We start from the raw sequence: 26,797 nt of genomic DNA, 5'->3' as shown, positions 1-26,797 counted from the left end.
CTTTTAAACAATCTTTCTAGCTTGTTGACATTTACAGTCCAGGAAGTTCAAACTGTCGTTAACAGTGCTAATGGGAAAAACTCTGGACCAGATAGCAACCCAATGGATATTTACAAACAAGATCCAGGACTATAGGTACAGTTCATCACTTTCTGATGAAGGCCATCAGTTAATCTCTTCCATCGTCCTGGTCCAATTCTAGAACAGTTTTCGTTTTTAAAAGGAGAGCTAGGAATGACAGTCAATTTCACTGGCAGCCTCTGTAAAAAGGTTACATTTTCACTTCTATTGGGAATTCGTTGTTGTGGGAAATTGCATCATTTACTGTCTAAAATGAAACAGCCATCTGTAAAATTGATGTAAAGCGTTTTAAATGTCACCACTGAATTGGGATACAAGCAGATTAAACAGTTTAACCATTATAAAAGAATTAAAAATAAAAAAGTGTTTTGCCACTCATAGGACCAGCATTTGGATTTATGTGACTAATCTACAAATTGAGGAAATTGATTTTGCAGGTGCCTGTGAGTCTTACTCCCAAACAGCAAGCTTTATATCTACCACAAAGAACTCTGTCAAGTCTATTGAGAGAATGGAATTAAACTACACCCTATTTTTTGGATCTCAAAGTCAAGTACTTTATTTCGATCATTTACCTTAAAGGTAGAAAGCTCAATCAATAACACCAAATTTACAAAGCATTAAAAAGATCATTGAAAATATCCAATTCATAAAAGGATAATAGATTTTACAGTCAATCATGGATACATATAATGTTCCTATGGCATTGAACACTTCATTAAAAACGTCATTAAAAGGTTTCCAATATCACAAAGCAATAGAATACTACAATACACAGTTTAAGAAAAAGAATGTGGGGAATAGGACTAATACTAAGGATTGGATTTCTGGGTGGTCACGATTTTACACCGAATGGGACAGATACTCTTGAGATATTTAACAACTGGAAAGACTACCGCCAAAGACGTATCTGCCCTACAGATCCTAAGAGCAGCTCTGTACTGGAGGATACCAAGATGGCACCATAGAGGGATAATCCAATGCTTTTGGTGCCTGCGGTATACAGGACAGAAAAACAGCAGGTGGCCATCCATTTCTTTGTCCCCAATACAAACTGGGCTTATATTTCCATCTCAGATATCAACGGTCCATTTATGTATAAATGTGGCAGTGTACCCATCCTAAATTATAAGTGTAGGGATTTTGTGTATAGTGGTAGGGATTTTATTTCCTCCATAAGTACTTTAAAGGAAGAAAGAGGTTTACACTCTAAGAAGCATTCTGTCCAATGACCCAAACCAACCCGGGTGGCCATTCTTCCCCCCCCCCCCCGTATTCCCAATAGGTGGACTTCAATTTGGTTAAGCAAGAGGATGTAATTGTGTTAGGGTCAATCCAATACAGTTTAAAGCTCAGAAGGTAGAGGGACTTAAGTTTTTTTGCCATGGTAGCTTCACCCCCTCCCTGCTGTCGGTCCATCAGATCTTTTAGACTCTCCCTGTAATGTGCTAGCTTAGAAATTTGCCAATAACGTAAGCAATATAAAACTGGTTTAATACATAAAATAGCAACTATGGAGACAGTTCCCAAATCTTGTTTAGTAAGACTAGAGGAACTTTGAGGGTGTTTTAGGGACACTATTAAAAACAAAAAAAATGTTCTCCGCTACTTCAAATGAGTGTTGCAGCAGCCCCATAATTCACTGCCATATATGGCTACTGCAACCACTTGGGCTCTCCATATTTCAAGTAGTGGGGAAACCGGGTGGAGAGTAGTCTTGCTAGAAACTTTTAAAATAGCAGCTGCCCTATGGTTCAGGAGAAGGGTACTTTTGATAACTTGGTCAGTTCAAGTGTTGGTTCAAGATAAACAAATTCTAGACAAAGACCTGTACTATTTCCAATTCTTCCCCATTAAGGTGAATTGTTCTCTAAAGCCTCTATGGGGGTGGATGGCCATGCACTTTGGAACACAGCCTGATAATTAATGCTGGCAAAACAAACAGAATAAATTAAATTGAGCTAGAAGTATTTTCAGGCCTTTTAGGGTTTCTGAAACTAACAGTCATCGAACAATGGAATTTTTGTGGCCCTAGTACTGGAGAATCATTGTCTCAATCCATTAGGTATTCTATACAGCCATTTTGGTTTATGAACAGCAGAAACAACAAAGCGACAAGTACACAATCTTGCCTAACATCATCCCTATCTACCCTGATGGCATCAGTAGTTTTACCATCTGGCCCCCATCTGATCTGTGCAAAATTGTTGCAGTGTAGCCTGATTGTGAAGAAGGGGTCCTGGGAGCCCTGGGTCTTCAAGGTGTTCCATAGTTTGATTCTAGACACCATGTTGAATGCTGCCTTCAGGTTAAGGAATGACAAGGCTACTCCTCTTTAGGTCAACTTCTTTCCTTCTGAATTAACTGAAACCTAAAACCTGGCCCACTGTGCTGGTCTTAAAATGAAATCCAGTCTGAAACTGGGTCAATATCTTATTTTCATTGATCCAAGCCCTTAATCGATTAAGAATCAATTTACAACATACTTCCTGGCCAGAATCTATTAGGCTGATGGTCCTATAGTTCACTAGATTTAGATCTTAATGGATAGGAATCACTTCATCCCCTTCCCAGGACCTTGGAGTTCCTGCCCCCACCCTAGCAGCATTAGCCATCTGGGTAAAATGGGGAGTCAAAATGACTGGTTCAGAAATAAAGCCAGTATGCACTGTAAGCCTGGGGCCTTTTTGGAATTCTGGGACTTAATGGCTAACACGGTTTCTGCCACTGAAAAGTACCAGGTTAATTCAGAGAAATCTGTCTCAAATGATATTAAGTCACATGTAATAGTGGGCTGAAAACCGGCTTAACTATGTTCTCATAAGGGACATTGAGACAAGAGCTGCAGTACAACGATTCAAAATGATTGACCCAACTTGAGGTAGAATAAGGGAATCGTGGACGTTTTAGTACCATGCGACGTCATGTGCCAAAGGCAGTCTGGTTCCCTGTACGTATTGCGGCCAAAACATCACTCCAAACATTGGTATCCCAAGAGGATTTTGCAAGTGTTACCACCAGTTTGTAGGCAGTTCTAGCAGATTTAGTGTCCTGCCAGATCCCACCCTTGAGAGGATTAACATGATGGCTCTTAGCGAGCCAACAATCCCCATTATACCATGGGGTCAGATTTTGGGAGTGCGCTTTTGTGGTAGGAGTTTGGGGAGGGCAAAAATTGCATTTTCATTTAATCAAATCACTGAGTGGGCCATCCATAATGGTGATGGGTGATGACTCAGACTCCGCTACTGAAGACAACACAAGGATCAGGCCCGACAAATTGGCATATAATTCCTTATACTTCACTAAATTTTCCCACGTGACCTTCATATGATTATTGCTGACCCAGAAATCACTGCAAGGTAATCGTTGTGTCCTACATGACGTGGCTTGATTGCCATGGAAAGGATTGCCTTGAATCTAGGGAGGACTTCCGTGTCACTAATCTTATCCCATGAAAAAAGGTTTACTAAGATGTAGTCAATATAGCTTTGGTAGGAGTTTTTCTAAAAGTGGGGCGCCTCTACATCAGACTTAGTTCTGCCATTGCAAGATTTCAAGTGGCAGCACAGAGTACTCCATTAATTGCAGGGCCACCCGGGGGACATTTGTCATACTGTACCCTCAGGTTTGGGGAATCTCACTATTGGTCCTCATCACTTACTACTTCCTTCAGAAGTGCAGAGGGTTCAAAACATACATTGAATTCTCCGGCCACTATTACTCCACCCCCTCCTTTTGCTTTGGTATAATAATGTCACTCAAAATAATGTAGGACTGGGGACCCTGCCATCTTGGGGAAATTCAAGACTAAAGATTAAATAACCATAAGCTGGCTTTTTCACAGAAGCCGATCATGACAACTAGCAAGTCTGGAAGACAGAGACATCCTTGCATGGAAATTCAGAGAAATTAAGCCAAATAGTAAGTCCACCAGACTGTCTATCATACTCAGACTTAAGAGCGTGCATAAGAAAAGACAACGCTTTGCCTAATACATGGTTCAGTCTCCCAGGTTTCCTGGAACATTAATATGTCCAGTGTACCAATAAAATCACCCCGCCTCCTTGAGCTATCTTACTTCTTAGCCCAGCTATGTTCCAGGATGCAAAACTAAGTTATTGGCAGCAAGCCAGAGTTGGGGTTTGCATGCCAGTTATTGGGGGGTGGGTGAAATGCTACTGGGAGCTCATGCATACATTGCAGGAAGATGCATGCTCTTCTATGCTGAGGAAATTAATTGGAACTTCTAGATTTACCTCGGGATTAACAGACACAAAACTACTAGTTACCAGGGGTAATACTTAGGAACCATCAATGGAAGGGAAACTCTGGTTCAGAGGAGCCTCTACAGGAATGGATGGTACACTAACTGAACACCAGATAACTTCTTGAGGCGGAAGAATCTCATGGCAATGCCTAATGCAAGCATCAAAGTTCCCTGCAGTTTCCAGTCAATCTTCTCAAAAAGGGGAGAAGATACTCAAGTTAGCTCTAAGCTCTCCTTAATGGGACTTTGAGTTTTAGTTTGATCTAGGAGTCATTAGGAATATGGGTTTGTGCCTGCACAGAGAGCAGACTGTTTACACGTGAGGTGGGAAAGTTAGAATTTGACATAATCGTTATATCTGTGTGGGAGTACAGAGTGGCCCTCACTGTGTCGGAACTAAATATGATGTAACATTTCCTCACATCCCTAATCCAGTGTATTGCTTTATCAAAGAGGCCTCATCTTTGTTGGTACGGGGCTGTAACCTAGGAACGCCAGTCATGTAATTAGTCTTAATGAGGCTAAAAGAATTATTCTTAAAACTATCGGATGGGTGGTTTGCTGAAAATACTTGTCAGGTAAGGGTAGGGTTCTGCGCTACTACAGACATGGGGCAGGGTTTGGGAAGAGTCGATAATCTAAGTTTAACATACAGCTCTTCATTCTTGCTTCATGATCACAGGTTGAATTCGCTGTGACTGCAATAGGGAGGTTTTGCCTCCCACCTTGTCACCAGTTACTTTTCTGTACAATCATCTAAGCATTTTAATCTTTCATATTTTCTTAATAGTGGTCTTAAGCAATATCTTGCTCCTCATTTTAAAATGTTACATGTTACCCAAGACAGACCTGCCATGGCATGTGTACAGATATTATCTACAGAATTAAGTTGCACTGTCATGGTCAATTTTTGTAACAGATTTGTTTAAAATAAGGAATGGCTAAAAGTGCAAGTAGATGGGATGCTGCTTTGAATTAGGTGGCCTATGTCTTTTGTTCATTCTTCCACATAGAATTTTGTTTGTATTTGTTTACGTTAGAATGTACTTATCTTTTGATGATGTGCTCTGAATGATTTTATGGCTTAGTTTTAAGCTCTCAATTGGTATTTTAATTTTACTGTCATCTGTAATTTGTTTAATCTATAAGGCACTAATTAACCAAACCGAGATTACATAATATTTACTGGTCAGAAAGTCTCTACTGCTGAGTGAAACATTACCCTTGCCCCGACTGGCTGGCTGTGGCAATGCACTAAGGCATAGTTAAGTGTTTGAACATTGTTTCCCACAAAACAGTCTTCCTCACAGAGGAACATATCGCTCCCATGGCACCATGCAAATGTGTGTTCTTCTACGTCTGAGAGGAGAGTTACCATGGTGGGTAGATTTTCCATGGGTCTGAGGAGGGTTTTACACTCTAGGTAATGTTTTGATTTGGGGGGGGGGGGGGGGGGGGGGGAGGGGGGACTATAGTCTGGATCTGTCTGCTGTGTTTGGATGCAGGGTTGACCGAAACTCAAGGGAACCTTTCAAACAGACATTCCTGAAAAGTAGAGGCAAAGAGAAATCCACAGTGATCTACACTGCATGAAGACTAATGCATCAATGCATTTTAGTACCCAGAGCCATTCAATGTTCCCACACTTCTCCTGATAGTAACTTCACCCCAGTGTGGGTGTGCCTACTGCATGGGTCAGAGATTGTGACCACACTATGTTTGACCTACAAAGTGTATTCTAGGTAGACAAAAGTAGAGGCATTGTTGCAAGCCTCACCATCCAAAACTCATCCAGATAACTAGTGCTCAAACATCTGAGGATGGGTTTCCCAAGGTGCAAGACACAGTTGTTCCAGGTTTGTTTTTCTGGTCTTGCGTGTGTGTGACCCTGTGCTCTCGCTTGGCTGAAATCGTGTGGAATAAGCAACCAGCAGCAACACCAAAATATTCATTTAAACAAATTCGGGAGTAGATAACCCCCCCCCCACCACCACAACAACAACAAACAAAAAACAAAAAACAAAAAAAAACACACAATAAGTTATATAATTCTGCCAATACCTCATCCAATTCGCCAGCTTACGGTACGTTTTAGTACCTCCCAAATTGTTCATGTTAATTAGCAATTACTTGTGCAACACCATTATTTAGCCCCCCGTAACAGAACAGAGATAAATAGCATGATCGAAACCCCCACCTTTTTCCAAGCTAAACTCACTAAATTAGCTTGACTGTACAACGTGCTACCTCACCAAAGCGCATAAACATCTGTGATGTTAATTACCACCACCAGACGAGCATTTATAACAATGAATTACAAATGTAGTTAGTGAATTTGTGCATTCAATTATATTACCTTCAGCAGACAAATCTATTTTACATAAATTTCAAAATCCAGATGATGAACTAGTGAGGTTGGCGCTGAATGCAGCCACCTGAAGACTAAAAGACTTGGAATAAAGACAGCAATGTATTGTATTAAGGAAAAAGTTAAAAGGAAGGTTAAAGGGAGTAATGCATAGAATAGCTTACCTGATACCTGGTCTTCTGCAAGTCCAAATGAGGACATGACATTTTTGCTGATTTCATCTGGATTTTTTAAGGGATCAAAAGCAGACATACTTGCTGCTATAACTTGAGTAGATTGTTTAACAGTAGAGTCAGGTGCAGTTGGCTTTTCTTCTCTACCCTCCACCTCATCTGTCAAGTGAAGTACAAGATGCGTTTATTGGTTTGTGTTAATTTAATATCAACATTTCTGAGCGCTATTCATATGGCAAATAACACAAATTTATTTTTAAAGAAAAAAAAAACAGATCCTTGTATAACACTGACATGGCGTGTGCACGTGTACATAGCGCTTACTATTCTAGTCTATGGCTTTCTCATTGACAGAATAGTACTCAGTGTTCATATGTTCTTATGCGATTTTGCATTTGATGGAATATTAATCACAGAAAGGGGGTGGAAATCAGTTAATAAAAATTTTGAGACCCCCAAGGAAGCAGCAGATACCAAGAAACCAGTGTTGGCTGTAACAGTGTTTGGATTTCAATGAGATAAATGATACATGGGGAAAAAAAAAAAAATATATATATATATATATATATATATATATATATATATATATACACACATACATACACATACACATACAGTTTCCCCATGTGTAAAACGAACACCTGAGTAAATCTTCAAGGCGTCACAAAGCAAATTGGGGAGAAAAAAAAAAAAAAAAACACAATTAGGTGATTCCTCCGCAGGAAGCATTGGCTAGCCTGCATCTCTGATGCAATTTTAGGAGTTGCTTTATACACAATGCTGGCCACGTCTGAGTTGCCTACACACTTGTCCTGCGCACCTCTACTTCAGATATAAAAATGTTTGTACCCAATCTCAAAGTCTCCAAGTATTGAAATATATTATTAAAAAAAAAAAAAAAAAAAAAAAAAAAAAAAAACACACCACACACATTTACCTCCAACAATAATTCTTCAGCTAAGGTATAATTGCTAGATCCATAAAAAAAAAAAAAAAAAAACACGTTTTAACAATTCGTTTTTTTTTTTTTAAACCTAATAACATAGAAAAGGTTAGGTGCCAGTTTAGCTGTTTAAGGTGAGCAGAGCATGCTCCAAGTCAGAAACTGTCAGTCCAGGAGCCATCTTCCATCCATTTTGCTCTCAACTATGCTGCCAACTGGATTAGTTATGAATTAGTTATGAATTAGTTATGAATTAGTTATGAATTAGTTATGAATTAGTTATGAATTAGTTATGAATTAGTTATGAATCTGGGGAGGATAAACTCATAGGCGAACTATATCAGGCAAAAATCTCCTCTAGCCTGTATCCTTTTTTTACCAAAAAGGCATCTCGATCAGAACCTTCTGATGTTGCAAATAAACCTTTCCAATTAAACAAGGAAGACATGCCCCAACTGGGAGGTTTTAGCTGGCGAATGCATGCTTGAGACCAATGTAAAGTGCCACAGTATTCCGTACACAGGACTATAAAGTTAATTTAGCCACTCGGAAATAAAACCTTCGTCCTACAGCTCCCACACATTGTTGGGCGTTGGCAAAGTTGTTAGGAGGGGGGAGGGAAGAAGGTCCGAGGGGGTGCAATACACAGCCATTCTGTGTCGATTTCTTTGGCAGGGGATGAAGCCGACCAGAGGTTTACTTTCTTTACCACAGCCTCTTGTAAAAAGGTTGACCAACAAGTTTGCCTTTGGTTTAGACAGTTGCTTAAAGTCTCCTTGCTTCTGCGACAAACACAAGCTATGGTGGCCCCGTGTTCACCAGATCCATTGATCACATGCTCTATATTCTTAAGCTCTCTGAATCAGTATGTAACAAATGTAGTTTTGTTTATTAACATTTTAGTGTACAGTAAATTAGGACCCATCTTCTAAGCGCAGCACAAATTTGAAGGAAGAAAGTTTAAGGTAGCAGGCTAAAAACTAACTACAGTAAAGGTGGAATGTATATGGGGAATGACAGGAGTGTCGATACATACCGATGGCGGGAAGGGGATCATGAGATTGATCGGTACATGATGGTATTCTATTTCTAGTTGGATTTCTGCAGCAGCATTGATGAATATTGGCCTCGAGAGTAGCAGTTGTTTTAGAGAGATTAAGGCAGTATGGGCATTCGGTTATCTGATTTCTATGAGAAAGCTGTTTTAGGGTTTGGCCTCTGAACCTTGCTAGTCTCCATTTTGGGATGCTCAGTTTGCGCTCAAAGGTGAAACGTAGCCATGTTGATGTTTGATGGAAGTTGAAGAGGTCCGATACATACCCAGGAACTTGTATGTTGATGGCTTTCAACATAAGAGTACTTGGTGTTGCATTTGGTGTTCAACAGTTAGCCAAGATAGCTGTGCCTTAAGGACAAAATACAGTCAATTTTCTGCAGTCTGAAAATGATCCTTCAACTTCAATTTTAAACATGTTGAGATTTTGCTATGTTCTTGCTTGGGATATTTTGGTGTATTGCAATGCAATAGTATAGTCATGATAGGACAACTTCTTAGACCGGTGTTTTTCTGTGTCAGATGGTTAGAACAGGGCTAATTTTAGATGGCATAAGTGGTAGTTACTGGATGTGATGGTCATTTGAATTTGAGCACTGAAAGATAGTCGTTAGTCGAAAAAAGCTAGAAGGCTATCCATCAGGTCTACTGGCTGAGGTGGTTGGTCTCGTGAGGAAGGTCAAAAGATATCTGAAAGAGGGGATTTGTTATTCAGAATTAGGATTTCTCTTATATCGCTTATGCAAAGGCCACTGAGACTCATCCACAGTTTGACCAAGAAAGGTGTTTTGCTAGTGCATCTGTCTGGGTTGTTGATAGGTCTACCATAGTTGTGTCTCATCTGCATATAACTGGCATGTACGGCCTTTCAGCTTTATCAGGTGGGTTAGAGGGCACAAGCAAAAGTTGAAAAGGTGCTGGGAGCGGATTGACCGTTGGGGACCCCACTTAGCAGGATACAGGATTCCAAGACCTGTAGATCAAATTGTATTTGCTGTTTTCATTCACGTAGGAAAGATGTCAACCATTCCCAAGCTTTTCTTGTAATGTTAAGGCAGAGTTTCATGTGGTTTAGGAGTGTTTTGTGATTTAGTCTGCAGTCAATCAGTTCAGTAGAACGAGATCCACCAGGTGATTTTGGTGACTTGAGATTAGAGCTTTCTCTGATGTCCATCACTGTGGTGTCAGTACCACTTAGCCAGCAGAAACCAGACTGCACATCAACAAGCAGATTGGCGAATTATACGCAATACTGCAATTGGTTGGCTACCTCTTCAGTAATCTTACCAGGAAAGGGTGTGTTGAGATGTGTTGGTAGTTGCCTGGACTGAAGGCATCTAATTGCTTTTCTCAGTGGGGGAGGGGTGGGTAAGACAATGGTGTAGTGTCAGGGAAGTGACTTATCTTTAGGGGAGCAGTGGCAATGCAGAAAATCTTTGACTAAGGCTGCAATGCTTTTTAATGCATCTAATAATGATCCAAATAGTCTAATTTGTGATCCTCTTTAGATCTTGTTTTGCAGAGATTAGTCCTAAGAAATCAAAACTGAAGTGTAAGTGGCTAGGTGCAGCAGGATATCACTTCCACACATTTCAGGGAATGCTCTATTTTTATTTCTTTTTTTAAACAATTAGTAACACTTCATCTAGGGTAGGCTCATCTCTGAACCATAATTCTTCTTGCACTTTCACAATGTGATAGCCTAACATGAATGGATACCCGATTCTTTTCATCCAACAATGGTCCGATGTTACAGGAGGATGACAATTGTCTAAGTTTTGTCACATAGTTTTCTATAGAGGTCTCCTTTCTGTACTCTTACCAAAAGAGTAGCGTCTCTAAAATGGTGCTTACTTTGGATATGTTTCAAACTGATTAGGATCAACAGCTTCATTATCCAGCACATCAGAAAGGTGATGGCACACTTCTTGCCCTTCTGTACCAAAGCAATGAAGTAAAAACGGTGTCCTCCTTTCAGCATTCAACAAAGTACCACACACCCTTGCATAGCGCTCAAACACCTTTTTCCATTTGACCCATTTAATGAGAGGCTCTCCAGGGCTAGACAAGAAACCTGGAGATGCTCTAAAGTTCTGCATAATGCTAGAAGACCAACTGCAATTACCTATGCAGAAACAAAATGCATAGACTATACTCCAGCACACACAGTAAAATGTAAATGTAGCTGCTGCTGTTCATATCCATGATGCACAGATCTGACGTCAATTCTTACACACGGGTATACTTAATTTTGAGGCATTACTGTACTGGTTAAGTTATTCTTGCTATTGTTCCGTTTTATTGTCCATGCTGTGCACATCAGCAATGTGCCGCTTGCAAAAAACAGATCGTATGCAATGTACTAGTATTGTTATACTCGCTGTAGTTCTGTTGGACTGTAAATGCTGTGCAAGTCAGCAATTTGCCTCCCCCCAAAGCAGTTTGATGCGTTTGAGCAATACGTATGCTGTGCGCATCAGCGATTTAACCTATGAAGACACAAGGCACTATTTTTTTTTTTTCAAACATTTAGCTGTGCGCATCAGCAATACACCATTTTAAATCACCACAATTACGTCTTTAACCAGATCTTGGAAACAGGCCAGACGTCTCCACTGTAACACACCACAAACCTAGTATTCCGGCAACGCTCCTGCCACCACACAACGTGTCCGTGCTCAAGGCTTCCCGTTTCCTTTCAAAGCTATTGACACCAATGCAGCAGCAGAAACTTCCAAATGTGAGCCTTCTGCAAATGAAAGGAGCCTGGAGGAGGTTCTGTGACCACGATGAGCAGCGCAAGCGTATCAGAAGCGACCCGCAAGAGTAATTATAAGTTAATTAGCTGGCAAATAGATGCAGCTTTACACATTCTTACAAACTTCAAAAGTACCACTGATGTGCCCCAGTGTTAATCCTTCCAGTTTGAGGAAACTTATGAGCAGAGAGAGAGTCTGGCAAACACTGTCAAAAACAGTTAAATTAGTTAAGTATATATTTCCAAAATGAGTCAGCTAGAAAAATCTGAACTCGCCACGTACTACAGAAGATTGATTCAACTAGTAAACACTCAGAGGAGATTTTCCGATTTCCAGGGCCGTGTTTCTCCCTCTCCTCTTCAAAGATGTCGAGCTGTCCTTATCCTTACATGATCATTGACCCTCATCGCCAGTGTTGAATACAAAATAATATTCAAGCTATTGGGTAAGTTTAATGAACAAGTTACTTACCTTCGGTAACGCTTTTTCTGGTGGATACACGGACTACCTGTGGATTTCTCACCTTATGAATTCGATCCTTGTGCCAGCATCCGACGGAAAGTCTTCTTCCTAGCTGTCTACGTCGACGAGGACGTCATAATGGCACGGCTCCGCGTGACTCCGTCTGACGTCAGCGTGCCAATAAGAGGTCCCCGTACTAACGTCAGTTTCACCTCACTTTTTTTGTGCCTTTAAAGCAAATAGGAGTAAACCGACCATGAAAGTTGATAAATAATATAGAAAGATATACACACACAAAAACCTTGATCATTTAAATAATCCATTCTTATTGAGAGCTGGGATACATAAATATACAAAATAAATAGAGATATATATATATATATATATACATACATACATATATACACATACATATACACACATACATACATAATATTTATATATACATATATATAAATATATCTAAATACTGCAAGATAAGAGTGTAACCAGGCAGCCAACAGGGAGGCGGGAGGGACCGTGAGGAATCCACAGGTAGTCAGTGTATCCACCAGAAAAAAGCGTTACCGAAGGTAAGTAACTTGTTCTTCTGATGGCTACAACTACCTGTGGATTCCTCACCTTATGAATAGAGTCCCAAGCAGTACCGCACTCTGTGGTGGGTGCCCACCTGATTACACTAAGAAATCTTGCAATACTGAGCGAGCAAAGTGACCGTCCCTTCTCATCTCAGAGTCTAAACAGTAATGTTTCACGAAAGTATGGAGGAACGCCCAAGTTGCCGCTTTACATATATCTATCAATGGAACTCCCCTCGCCAAAGCAGAGGATGTGGATTTAGCCCTAGTAGAGTGGGCCCTGATACCTTCAGGAGGGACCTTTTTTGCCAAAGAGTGACCCACCTGGAGAGTGTCCTTTTTTGTACAGCTCTGCCTTTTTGATGACCAGCATACCCAACAAACAGTTGCTCATCCAAACGAAAGTCTTTAGTTCTTTCGAGATAAAAACTCAGGGCCCTCTTAGGATCCAACCTATGGAGTCTCTCTTCTTCTTTAGACGGGTGGGGAGGAGGGTAAAAAGCAGGAAGAGTGATATTCTGCCCTAAATGAAAAGGGGTGACAACTTGCGGCAGAAAAGCAGCCCTGGTTTTTAGAACCACTTTATCAGGGAAAAACACAGTGAAAGGAGGCTTAACGGAGAGCGTCTGAAGCTCACCAATCCTCCTAGCAGAAGTAATCGCGATCAAGAAAACAGTCTTGAAGGCTAAATATCTCAATGGACATGAATGCATGGGCTCGAAAGGCGAACCCATTAAAAAAATGTTAAAACAAGATTTAAGTCCCACTGAGGCATGTGAAAAGGAGTGGGAGGAAAGCTATTCACCAAACCCTTAAGGAAACTATGTACAATGGGAGACTTGAATAAAGATGGCTGATCCAGAAGGCAAAGAAACGCCGACAGAGCTGCCAAATAACCCTTAACTGTAGCTATAACACAGCTTTTCTTCGCCAAACTGAGAACAAACAAAAGTACATCTGAAAGATGGGCCTTTAAAGGATCTTTTTAGTTCTCTCCACACCACAACACAAATGTTGCCCACCTTCCGGCATAAATAGACTTAGTGGAGTGTCGCCTGGACGATAGTATAACATCCACTACATCCGGTGGGAGAGAAAAAGAACTCAGGTTGCCGCGTTCAATCTCCAGGCATGAAGGTGCAGGCTCTGGAGGTGGGGGTGTAGAACCTGCCCCTGCGATTGAGAGAGGAGATCTGCCCTGAGTGGGAGACTGAGCAGAGGGCACTGAGAGAGTTGAAGTAGGTCTGTATACCATACCCTTCTCGGCCAGTCCGGTGCTACCAATATGACTTGGGCCCGGTCTTCACGAACCTTCCTCAAAACCCGAGGAATCAAGGGTATTGGGGGGGGGGGGGGGGAATGCGTAAAGCAACTGGCCGTTCCAGGACATCTGAAACGTGTCCCCCAACGCCCCTTGCTTTGGATACTGGAGGCTGCCGAATAACAGGCAATGTGCTTTCTCCCGAGTGGCAAATAAATCCACCTGAGGAGTACCCCACATCTCGAAGATGTGGAGGACTAAATCCGAATGGAGATGCCACTCGTGATCTAATGAGAAGTGACAACTGAGAACGTCCGCACGTACAGTCAACACTCCGGCCAAATGATTTGCCATCAAGCAAATCCGATGGTCCTGAGCCCAGGACCAGAGTCGTAGGGCTTCTCGGCAAAGAAGATACGACCCCACTCCTCCTTGCTTGTTTATATACCACATCGCGGTAGTGTTGTCCGTCAGGATCTGAACTGACTGACCGCGAAGGGAAGGGAGGAAGGCCTTGAGCGCCAAACGTACAGCCCGCAATTCCAACAAATTGATATGCAACATCTGTTCCACTGGAGACCAACAACCCCCAGATGAGCTCCCCACCCTAGAGTAGAAGCATCAGATATCACTGTGGCCACCGGAGGTGGTAGTGAAAACGGTTTCCCTTGGGAAAGGTTGCCGTCCACTGTCCACCAATGAAGATCCGCTACAGCGTCCCTGGAGATCTTTATTGAATCCCTGAGATCCCCCTTGTGCTGGAACTACTGTCTGCGGAGACACCACTGAAGAGCCCTCATATGCCAGCGAGCATGAGTGACCAACAGAATGCAAGAAGCAAACAGACCTAGCAGGCGTAAGACTTTGAGGACTGGAACTGCTGCTCCTCTTTGAAACAAAGGAATCAGTGCCTGAATGTCCCGCACCCGCTGAGGCGGGGGGTAGGCCCGAAACCTTGTCGTGTCCAATACTGCCCCTATGAACAGGAGGGATTGAGAGGGCTCCAAGTGAGACTTGGGTACGTTCACTGAAAAACCCAGATCGAACAACAACTGCGGTGTCATTCGCAGATGAGACAATCTCTGGAGACTTGGCTTTGATCAACCAATCGTCCAGGTAGGGAAAAACAGCTACCTCCCTCTTTCTGAGATGTGCTGCAACAACTGCCATCACCTTTGTGAAGACCCGGGGTTCTGAAGTAAGACCAAACGGGAGGACCGCAAACTGGTAATGCTGCGATCCGACCACAAAACGGAGATACTTCCTGTGCGACTTGACTATGGGAACATGAAAGTACGCGTCCTGCAAGTCGACAGACACCATCCAGTCTCCTTCGTTCAACGCCAGCAGCACCTGCGCTAGGGTCAGCATTTAGAATTTTTCCTGCTTGAGGAACAAATTCAAAATCCTCAAGTCTAGGATCGGCCTTAGACGACCGTCCACTTTGGGAATCAGGAAATACCTTGAATAACACCCCTGACCCCTTTCCTGCAACAGTACCAACTCTATAGCACCCTTTGCCAACATGACTACAGCCTCCTGTTGCAACAGAAGATGTTCTTCTGAACAAAAGGATGGACGGGGAGCGAAGGGAGGAGGGAACTCCTGAAAGGGGAAGAGCATAACCCTTTTCCACAATTCCTAGCACCCACGAGTCTGTTGTAATTGACCTCCATTGCTGCAGAAAAAGACAATCTTCCTTCTACAGGAGAAGTGTGACTGATAGAGGGGAAACTAGGGCTGCTTCTGCTACTGTCCACCTGAGGAGGATGAAGAAGAGAGCTGCTGGGCTGGACCTCTAGCCCTGCCCCTACCTCGCCCTCTGAAGGCACAATAGGGCAGGTTGGCAGGGTGTTGGGCATAAGATTGAGACCTACGAAAGGCAGAACCTCTAGCAAACCCTTGAAACCTACGAAAAGGCCTGTACAATGTAGCAGAAGGGGTCTGAAAACCCAGGGACTTAGCTGTAGCCCGTCAGTCCTTAAACCGTTCAAGGGCAGAGTCTGCCTTGTCCCCAAACAGCTTTTCCCCATCAAATGGAAGGTCCATTAAAGTGTATTGTACATCCGACGAGAAACCTGAAGACCTTAGCCAGACATGCCTTCTCATAGCCACCGATGTTCCCATGGCCCTGGCTACAGAATCCGTAGTATCCAGGCCAGATTGAATAATCTGCTGTGCAGCCGCTTGTGCATCCAAGAAAAGGGCCCCAAAAGATTTTCGCACTTCCTGTGGCAGATCTTTTGCCATCTCCTTCGCAGAGTCCATTAGGGCATGAATGTATCTGCCTAGCACACAGGTGGAATTGGTAGCTTTCAGGGCCATGCCGCAAGAGGAGAAAATTATTCGAGGATTGCTCCATCCTCTTGGATTCTGTCTGTTGGAACACCAGGGAATGTACCGGGGGCAGATTTTGCAGAACATGATGCTTGAACCACCAAACTCTCCGGAGTCGGGTGACGAGATAGAAATGATGGATCTCCTGGGGCACTCCTATGCCTTCTTGCCACTGCCCTGTTCACCGCAGGAGATGTCACCAGCTTTTTCCACAGGTCCATAATAGGCTCAGTCAACGCCTCATTAAAAGGTAACAAGGGGTCAGCACTGGAGGAAGAAGGATGAAGAACCTCTGTGAGCAGGTTAGTCTTGACTTCTGCCAAGGACAAAGGCAAATCCAGATAGTCAGCCGCCTTCCTCACCACAGCATGGTAAGAGGAGGCCTCCTCAGTAAACTCCCCCGGAGAAGCAATGTCCCACTCCGGGGAAGTATCCAAACCACTTGCAGTGGCAAGTCCTTGGAAATCAGAAGGCTCTATCTCACCTTCCTCAAGCCTTCTGTATTCCTCTTCCTCCAGAAGCCTCAACGCCTTCCTTCGAGATCTTAAATGCGTTTCCAGAGCCGGCGTCGACAAGGACTCCATCGACGCTGATGATCTCAGACCTTGAATTGGTTCCGGAAGGCTCCCGGATTCAACCGGCCTGAAGTCGGCAGATGACATCCGACACCGAATGTGCAGAAGGAGATGGAGCCAGTCTGGATGAGGCCACCAATGACGCCGGATGGCGCGGAGAAGGAGTCGGACGAGAAGCCGACGGATCCACAGTCCCAGGCGAAGGACTCCTGCCAGGGGAACCCCCGGCACCGGACCACCAGGCTCTGAAGGGCAGAAGGGCATGAATGGGGCAGCCCCGTACGATGCCGGCGAGCCCAAACTGAATGCCAATGGCCCTGTGGGACCCGCCGGTGCACCAGCAGGGACCATGGCTTGAAACACGGCATACATCGCATTAAAAAATGCGACCGGATCCGTCCCTGGAGTCGTGAACGCTGGGTACTGCTGTGTAGACGTCTGGGGAACATCAGGATCCCTCGGCGCCGGTGAGAAGCGAGGACTACCTTGAGGGACCTCCGACTGAAGGCGCCGGTGACAACCCCGGACTCTGACTGAGGCGTGATCGTAGGACTCATTTCCCACGTCTTCTGGCGCCGTGACGAACAAGACCTCGACCTCGAATGACTCCTCGATCGGCGCAGAGTCATGACGCCGCTTCTTATGTTTTTTGGAAGAAGCATGGGAAGAAACCTTGTGTTCCTTCTTCTCGTGTGCTTCCATTCTCGTTCCTTCAGAGCTTTCAGATTCATGCTCTGGCACGAAGAACAACCTTCCACATCATGCTCAGAGCTCAAACACCAAATACAATCCGAATAGGGGGGGGGGGGGGGGGGGTCACTGACATCCGACCCCTCGACCCCTGCATTCCCTACACGGCCTAAACCCGGACTTCTTCGGAGGCGACATTGTAACATCAAGAGATCGCTACAGTAACCAACGGGCCAGGAAGAAAAACCGTTGAAGTCGAATGCACGGAAAAAGGAAAAACTGACGTTAGTACGCCGACGGGGACCTCTTATTGGCACACTGACGTCAGACGGAGTCACGCGGAGCCGTGCCATTATGATGTCCTCATCGACGTAGACAGCTAGGAAGAAGACTTTCCGTCAGATGCTGATGCAAGGATCGAATTCATAAGGTGAGGAATCCACAGGTAGTTGTATCCATCAGAAATATGAAGATTTATTAGGTGAACCTTGGAAGAACAGCTCAGCCATTCCACTCTCCCGTTGGCCGCTCTTCTCCTTTTCAACCATACACATCCCATAGAATCTTCAACAACAATTCTATACTGAGCTGATGTCCGGCTTGCTGACAGCAGATCTCGATACCACACGGTGTCATTCAAGCCTTCTTGTTTAAGTGGAGTGAGGTATTGTCCCAGGATTTGGGTGCGTTGTTTTTCTTAGAGGCTTTAGTAGTGCTAGGTGATCAAGAATCATTTAGTATTTTAAGTAAAATTGGTTTGTGATACTTTCAGGGTGGCTTTAGTTGTCTAATTGCTTAGAAATGTGTATGACACTGAAGACAGCATTTGAATGAATCTTCATGTAGTTTTCCCCTCTAAATGTACTGAGTAAGTTGGTTGTGGGGGGGGGGGGGGGGGGAGAATAGAAAGTCTTAGTGTGTCGTTGCCACCCCCCCTCAAAAAAAAAAAAAAAGTGGAGTGAGGGGTTTGCAGAGGGTAGAGTGCGCTCTAGAACGAAGGTGATTCGGTGCCAGGACTGGCGGGTTGACTTTGGCAACGTTGGGTAAAGCTGAGGGAGTCGATTAGTAAAAGGAAGTCTTTCGTGAGTGGAATAATTATGTCCATTTGAATGCTGAAGTCGCCGACTAATGATTTTTTTTCCCCCCCAGTATCTTGTAAATGGTCCCAAAAGTTGTGAAATTCTGACAGGAGGTTAGAACAGTGTTTTGATGGTTGGCAGAGAACGGTTATGAAAGCAGACAATTTTGAGGATTTACTGCAGTTCGCTTAGAAGAGTTGGACAGAGTCCAGAAGTTCGGTGAACCTGTACTAGGAGTTGTAAATGACAGTTTCTACTTCTCCTTTACTCTATCTGTTGCAGCATAGAGCATGGAAGTTTGGTTTCAAGGTTGTGTTTATCGTCATTTCAGTGTTGACTCGGAACCATGTCTCTGTGATAGTTATAGATCTGCATAGTATCCGTGGGTCTAAAGTCTGAAATAAGAACTGTGCGTGTTGAACTGTTGAAAGTGCATTTACTAGACACTTTTCGGTGGCGTCTATAGCTCTGGTAGATGGGCAGGATCCGTAGATCTTGAGTGGTGAAAATAGTGATAAGTTTGTGTGAGCACGTGTAGGAGAGAAGGAAAAAAAGAATGTGAAATGGAAGGTGCAAAGTAGAAGAGGAAAAAGTGGAGAAAGCGAGTTTGAGGTGTAGAAAAGGAGATACATGTCGATTGAGTGTAAGGTTGAAGAACGAATAAGGAAATAGAGGGAGTACAAGGGGTAGAAAGGGGGACAGGTATCCAATACAGTTCACAAAACTAAAAGGAGAGGAATAAAATGGGGAAAGGAAGGAGAAAGTGAAACGTTAACTGGGTAGAGTTGAAAGAAAGAGAAAAAGGCAATGTGAAACTGGGCTTACAGTGTAATGCAGGTAAACTGTCGACGCTTGTGTAAGGGGGCGGTGTTCTAGATAGTGGGCGTAATTGTGGCAGTGTGACGTGAAGTTTGCTAAGGGAGTCACCACCAGTAACTATGGTTTGTATAATTGTTTTGAAGCTAAAATATAGGTGGAAGAGTAGATCTTCAGCTGTTGGTAAGAGCTAGGTTTCATGGTTTCAAGTCTGGGAGATGTAATGTAGATATAGTTTAAAATCCGAGTTAAAGAAATAAGCATTAATGTGGAATACAACAGTACTAAAATGTTAACAAAATACGTCTTTTACAGTTACTGTGCAATTGTTCATTTCCACATGGGGGCAGCAGAGTACAATGTAAGAATTACACAGAATAAAAGACCGAAAAAGTTCGGCGTTAAGAGGCTTAGAAGAAAAAGAAAAAAAATACACCCGAGAAGTATGTTTGAATGATGAGCAAGTGCAACGATATCCCACTTTTGCAGTTTTCAATGGTCGGGAAGGTGCAGTTCTGCGACCGTTTTGTCATCTGCAGTAATCAAACAAAGAGCCATTTGCGAATCAGCGGGTTTCCGAGTTGCATTCCAACCCAGTCCGCCAAATGTTTGCTAGGATAGACAAAATAAGGTGATGCGAGCCGGGTAAATATCGAGGATCCGAGCTACAGATTATATTTTACCCCGAGTTAATCGTCTGAAAGAGGGTGCTCGGGCTTTGTCTTTAAGCTTGTGTTTAGATGAGCTTCTGCCAGTTTAGGTTAAGCGAGGAGCATATGACAGCTTCCAGTGGGCATGGGGATCGCACAGCTCCAGCAAAAGTGGCACTCAGATGATGTGCGAAAAAGATTAAATTGCTGATCCAGAGCTGCGCCTCCAGTCCGAGGCAATAAGCCTTGCCCAGGACATGTAAAACTGCCAGACTTAAGTGAGCCGCATCAGCTCATGCCCTAATAAACAAGTATGATTGTGCCTGGGCCTCAATAAGCTGAAAAACCCGCCAACAGAACTTATTTAAGAAAGGCCTCATCAGCTGCTATGAAGACTAATTTAAAGAAAAAAAAAAAAAAAAAAAAAAAAAAAAAAAAGCACAGCATTTGCTGCTAAGGCGTGAGTTAATGTAGTGTAATCTTTTCTGACAGTACATCCAGTGTGATAGTTTACTCACCATGGAATTTACTGCATCACACTATTTTTAGCTCTCGCCACCACCTGAGAACTATACAGAGGGTATTCTCTTAGGGGCCAGTGGGTATGAATCCTGACCACTCTAGTTCCTTTGAACTTTGGTTAAATACGGTTTGGCAAAAGCCAGTGATCTTTAATTGGTCTAGCAGACACTGAACTCTGGTGAAAACCCCCTTCGTGCTGTTTGTGGGTTCCAAAAAGGGTTTTAGGCTACAGTAACTAAGCGCCATGGCTGCTACGATAATTTAATTAACACTTTGCATTTTCAGAATGTCGCTTATTGATTCACATGTTGTACTTGTGGGGGAGAGGGGCGTTGGAAGGAGTCCAGCGTGGACAAGAAAAAGAATAGGTTAAGAAAGGTTAAACACTAATAAAATGTCATCATTCGTATTATGTGAAAATGTAGATTGTTGTCCACGCTGCTGCTTTACAAAGGCAGGTAACAGTAGGATACTTCAGTACCCAGTGACTCCCAAAGAAAGAAAAGCGAAACCGAACAGAAAGAGAAAACGAATAGGAAAAGACGACAACGAGCGCGCGCAGACGGCACTCTAAAAATGGCCAATAAGGGAGGGCGAGGGCGCACTTCACACATGTCCAGTGTGAACAATGTCCATCAACTTGGCATTTATACCCTTAGGCCAAGCCTTAAACCCCCCTTTTATTCCATACACATTACCCCTAAGGTAGACCTCTAGCCACCACACAAGGTAGGGTGCTGTGTAAATAAAAGGTGGGACATGTACTTTTAAATTTTACATGTTCTGGTAGTAAAAACTCCTAATTTTATTTTTCACTATTGTGAAGACTACCCCTCCCATAGGACAACATTGGATATTTCTTATTACCTTTAATAACCTGTAATTCCTAATTGAGAGGAAGCAGATTTGTCATGTTTGGTACATATGGAATTAAAATGATAAACCCTCTTTAATAAAAGTCGGATTTCTCATTCCAATTTAAAAAATGCCACTTTTAGAAAGCTGGCATTTTCTTGCCATTTGGTGCCCCTAGCCGGACATGGGTCACATGCCTCGATGTATCTGACAGACTTTGTGATTTCTTCCAATGCAGTCATACAATAGAGGATTTAGTAGTGCCTCAATCGTCCACAACTGGCAGGAGGGTGGCCGGGTTGGGGACAGGGAGAGGCTGGGTAACAGGGAATAGCCCCCCCTTGCACCTGAATGGGCTGTGTCTGGTCTCCTCACAATAGGCTTAACAACCCTGTATTGTCACTGCATCCAGCATGAAGCCAGGGGAGTCAGGAAATTCCAAGCACTTTTAAGAACCTTCCCAGAAACTTCTTACCTACCAGAAGAATGGTACCAGGGCAAATAAAGAAATAGTTCATATCCACTCTTCAGTTCACTACTTGAGTTGCGGAAGGTCTCGGAGGACTGCCTGCTGCTGTGACCTTCTGTCCACTCTGGGAGACTACTTTTGTAGCTGGAAGGACTGCTTTCCTACCTGGAGCCTGCACTGAACTCTGAGGCAAGCCCTGCTATTGAGCCCTGCATTCATACCTGCACCCAGAAGTACCAGACATGACTCGCAGGGCTAATTTTCTGGCCTCCTGCTGACAGACAACAGGCTCCCACCATCTTGAACCCACACCTAGAACCAGCCTGAGTGAGTCCTGAACCTCCAAGAGGTATCCCACCAGTCATGGACCCCTGGTTGTGGTTCTAAAAAGGTGCCCAGATGGCCATTTTCCAAAACAAAGGACTTGACTTAAAAAAAAAAAAAAAAAAAAAAAAAAAAAAAACACACACACACACAGCAGAAAATCTGTTTCAGAGGTCCTTTGCCAAAGGGGTATCTGACTTTGTGGAACGGTCTTTGGCTACAGCCCTCTGCTTCATTTTGCTGGAGTTTTTTTTTGACGTCCAGTTCTCTAAGTCCGAACGCAACAAACTTAACTGCAAATTCTACCAACGACTATCCAACAACATTCCCTTTAGACACCTTTGGCCTCCTTCCCCTGCTGAACTTAACCTTTGACCGGGCCCAATCACAAGGCTTTGTGGTCAGCCTTAACTTTCAACTTCGACCCAGTCTCACTCAACTACATGTCCACGGATGGGGCTCGTACCTTTAAGTGATAGATTTCACTTAAAAAATTACAAATTAATAACTCCAGTTCTACTGATTGACACAAAAAGGGAAAAAATCTAATTTATTAAAATGTACTCTATACTTTAAAATTAGTTTGGATTTTTCTTGTGTTACGTTTCCACTTTATTACTGTTTGTGTGCTGCATAAATACTTTATACAGACTGCTTTTTGTACTAAGTCACTGCCCAGGTTTAAGCACAGGTTAATTTAGGGAGTTTGTGGTTCAGGCTGCAAGGGACTGGCCATTTGACCAGGGTTTACAACCCAGTCAACCAACAACCCAATTGCTCACATACAATATAAGGTTACCTGCATACATTGATTTCTGGATGAATACGAGTGCTCGTGATTGATTTATATAGCACATAAACAAGTGGTGCAAAGTGGAAGTTTAAGATTTTACTTGGAGCAATCTGATTAACTGTCCAAGAGTAGCATGAGAGAAAAAAATAAAAATACATTTGCAACCATGTGATATACTCTCCATAATAGGACGTAGCTGAAAGCAATTATTCTAACTGGAAGTGGTCACAGCAATAGGCTTTACTAGCCCCTTGTTCACTTAGTATGAGAAATGAATTTTAACACTGTATGCTGAAAACAAATGTGCAAACAAGTTTATGATATCATTAAGTATGAATCATACAGCAGAGGGTTCAAATCCACACTGTATTGGTGGGTTTGAAGCTTTCAGCAGATGATCACTACCTCTGTACAACAATGCAGTTTAACATACCAAGACAATGACCAATTAGACGAGAACAAGTCAGGGCTCAGGCAAGGCTGCAGAACAGAAACACTAGTCCTCCAGGTCATCAATTACACATTCCACTTGGTGAATGGAGACAACGCCCAACTCATTAATTTGTGATCTATCTGCAGCATAATATACAGTAAATCACTGTAAATGCATCGGATAGGGGTTAATGGAATGGGAATCCAATGGCTCAAGTCCTACTTAACTGGCAAATCACAGGTTAAACAGGGATTCCAGTCTCAATATCAGTAGCCTTAACACAAGGTCAGGAAAGTATCCTACACTATACCCTCTAACTTGTACATCAAGTGGCTTAAAATCATACTGAACACCTCCGGGATGCTTGGTCATCAAAATGCAGATGACTCGTTTATAGTTAAATGTCACCTCTGCAAACTGCATCTCTACCTTGCCAGCACACTGAACTATGTTCAAAACTGGAGGGATGTCCATGATCTACAACACACACCACTGAACATAAAATATCTCCCCATCGGCTCATTCTCAATCCTGAATTGACTCAACCAGCACCCTCAGCAAACCTACCATCTTCAATATCAAAAAAGAAGCTACAGACAAGTCAAAACTTTCCAGAAATGCTTTCAATTGCACTGCTGTGTGGAATATGCCATTCCACTGAAGAACAAGATCTCCAGACTCTGGTTCAATCACCAGTGCGGTCAAGAACGAAATATAGGCAACTCTCTCCGGATCAGTCATCCCAAAATGCACCTTATCCACTAAAAGTACTACAAGCAGTAGAATGATTTGCACAAACTTGTTTTGAGTAGATCTGATAGTCATGTTAATTTCCCTTTTTCTAGTCTTTTTTTCATGCACATTGGTTCAATACGCAAGATGAGCCTTTTCCATTAAACGGCCTCAGTAAAGCAATCTCCTTCAGTAGCTAGCAAAAACCCACCAAACATGATGCACTTTTGGTAAAGTTAAAGAGGTTTTTCCTCGTAAAAACAAAAATGAAATACGAAAGAATTTTTCCCTGAAGCGTTCTCTCTGCATGGAGCATCTTAACCCTCCATCATCACTGACTAACAACTAGGGACATTAATCGCTTTATCATCCGTAGAATTTAAGGTGTAAGTTGAATACTTTGTGACTAATACTCTAACGTTCTAAACCACAGTGTGCAATTTTTAGTTCCACTCTTTCACATGCAACGTTTATTTTCAGTGTGTGCTTACTATCCCACAACCTTTTAAATGTATTCATTTGGGAACACACAGGAATGCTATTATTCAAAGTACGTGAAGTTATGCTTGGAAATTGTAAGCCTAGCGGTCAATATGATGGCTTTATTTCTTCTAAAGATTATAATATCATCGTCTGACAAATGCACACGCCTGGCTCAGTTCAGTTAGGAACTCAAGCCATAATAGGCACACTGACTGTATATAGTCTCCTCAGCAGAGTATGTAAATAATGTAAAGTAAGATGTGCTTGGGGGGGGGGGGGGCGAGGAGTGGATAGCGAGAGATATATATATATATATATATATATATATAAACACACACACACACTTTTAAGGCATTGTTCCTAAATAGATTACCGTTTAAATATCTAGTTATCTCCACCTGAAAGTAAGTTCTTGGCAGGAACCTGAAGTTTTCTGCCCTACAGTAAAAAAACAAATGGCTTTGGTTCGGTCACTGGTAATCAACATCAACCCGTTTACATGCTGTGTGGATGATGTCACCGTCTAAGATACAGGTTCGGATGAGCACTTGAAATACCATGGATGCTTACTGGAACCAGTCATGAGCCATCCAGGCAGTCCGATATCGGATAGATATCATGCACTTACTTCCTCGTGACCAGAATCTGTCCCTGGCTGGGTTGATGCACAACATTTAAACCTGTATTTCCCCCTGCCCCAGTTAACATTATGCTTTTTTTTCCCCCTGAAACACTACATTCTTAGTGACTACGCTTTTTTCCTGAAACACTACATTCTTAGTGACTATGCAATTAGACAGGTGCATAACTGATATAAGTTCTTCGCACCCTAGAAACTTACATTCTATAGTTGTTGGGAAGTTCAGGCCATAACATCCCTTTTTTCCGGAAGAGTTTTTGGTACGGTTGTCCAAATCAAGAATACGATTGTTCAGAACCAGATATGCAAACGACAAGCTGCAGCCACCTGGTTGACTGCACATCTCAGGCTCTCAGTGATCTTTTGATGAAAACCCTGTATCAGAGTAGTTTGGTGGGGGAAAAGCATAGAAACACCTGATCCAGTAGTATATCAGGCCACCCCTCATATAGTCAGGCTTCATGCCCAATAAACAAAAGAAAATGCCACACCTGTTAACAAGTCCATGGGTGGACATCAAGGACTGAATGGCCCACTTGCGAGCAGAGTGAAGACACCTCCTAAAACTGTTGCTCTGATGTCGTTCATGTTAGTCACTTGACTTGCGAGACATCAACATGTTGCACTGCACTTCCTATAAGAAGTTTTATGTCCCTTTGTTTTCCCACATTGAAGAGAAATATTTTGTTGTCTGTGTGATCATAACCACTTTGAACCACAATACTAGTAGGAAGGCTTTTGCCACTGAGAAAAATACCTTCAGCTACACAACTGGACAGAAATGCAGACATGAACAAGTGCAGTTTACAGTGACACTGTACACTAGACCACCAAAGCACTGCCCACAATGTGAGATGGGGAGCACAAACTGGAATGTAAAAACTGAATTATATATACACTCAGCATACAGATATCGCTCCGACAAGCGCACACATTTTCTGCACAACAGATCACACAAGGGCTGCTCACAAACACGATCGATAGCACAAATGGAAATGCATATACAAATGATGTACACACCCTGCAGACAGTTACCCTTCACTCTCTGCATAGTACAGCCCCCAGGCTGTCATGGCCATACTGGTCAGAAAATGATCCACTGCCTGGGAGATTACAATTAGCCTCTGTGGAGGAAGGCTTACTTCAAGCCATCATCCAGATCTAGGAAGATCATGGAAACCATGCTTTCAAAGGATCCACACTATCCGGTCTCTCCATCCTTCTTTGATGCTATGCTGCGTAATTCTAGAAATATATAGCAATGGACATTCTCGTATCGCACAAAGGCCAATGCAGTGGCCAGGATCTTAAGTGATGGCATAGAGTTCAAATGGCAGTATCCTTTACTTCTAATGTTGGTTAGGCCTTAAACAGAGTTACTTCCTCGGGTCTGGTAGACACGATATGCACATTTAATGATGGTCAAAGTACAGATGTACATTCTCTTCCA

At 42.9% G+C, this 26,797-nt stretch overlaps 1 protein-coding gene across 3 annotated transcripts in view; it reads right to left on the bottom strand.

Moving 5' to 3' along the window:
* The window catches only part of TFG (trafficking from ER to golgi regulator), a 169,305-nt gene that overhangs the window by 75,979 nt on the left and 66,529 nt on the right, over positions 1-26,797 (bottom strand). For all 3 annotated transcript variants that reach the window (XM_069204829.1, XM_069204830.1, XM_069204831.1), the window contains one exon: positions 6,884-7,051. In XM_069204829.1, coding sequence (XP_069060930.1) covers positions 6,884-7,051 — 168 coding nt within the window. The remainder of the gene's footprint in view (positions 1-6,883; positions 7,052-26,797) is intronic.

The sequence above is a fragment of the Pleurodeles waltl genome, chromosome 8, assembly GCF_031143425.1.
Source record: "Pleurodeles waltl isolate 20211129_DDA chromosome 8, aPleWal1.hap1.20221129, whole genome shotgun sequence".
Taxonomy (NCBI): Eukaryota; Metazoa; Chordata; class Amphibia; order Caudata; family Salamandridae; genus Pleurodeles; species Pleurodeles waltl.
Note: the sequence above shows the minus strand (reverse complement) of the source record. Positions and strands in the feature narration are given on the sequence as shown.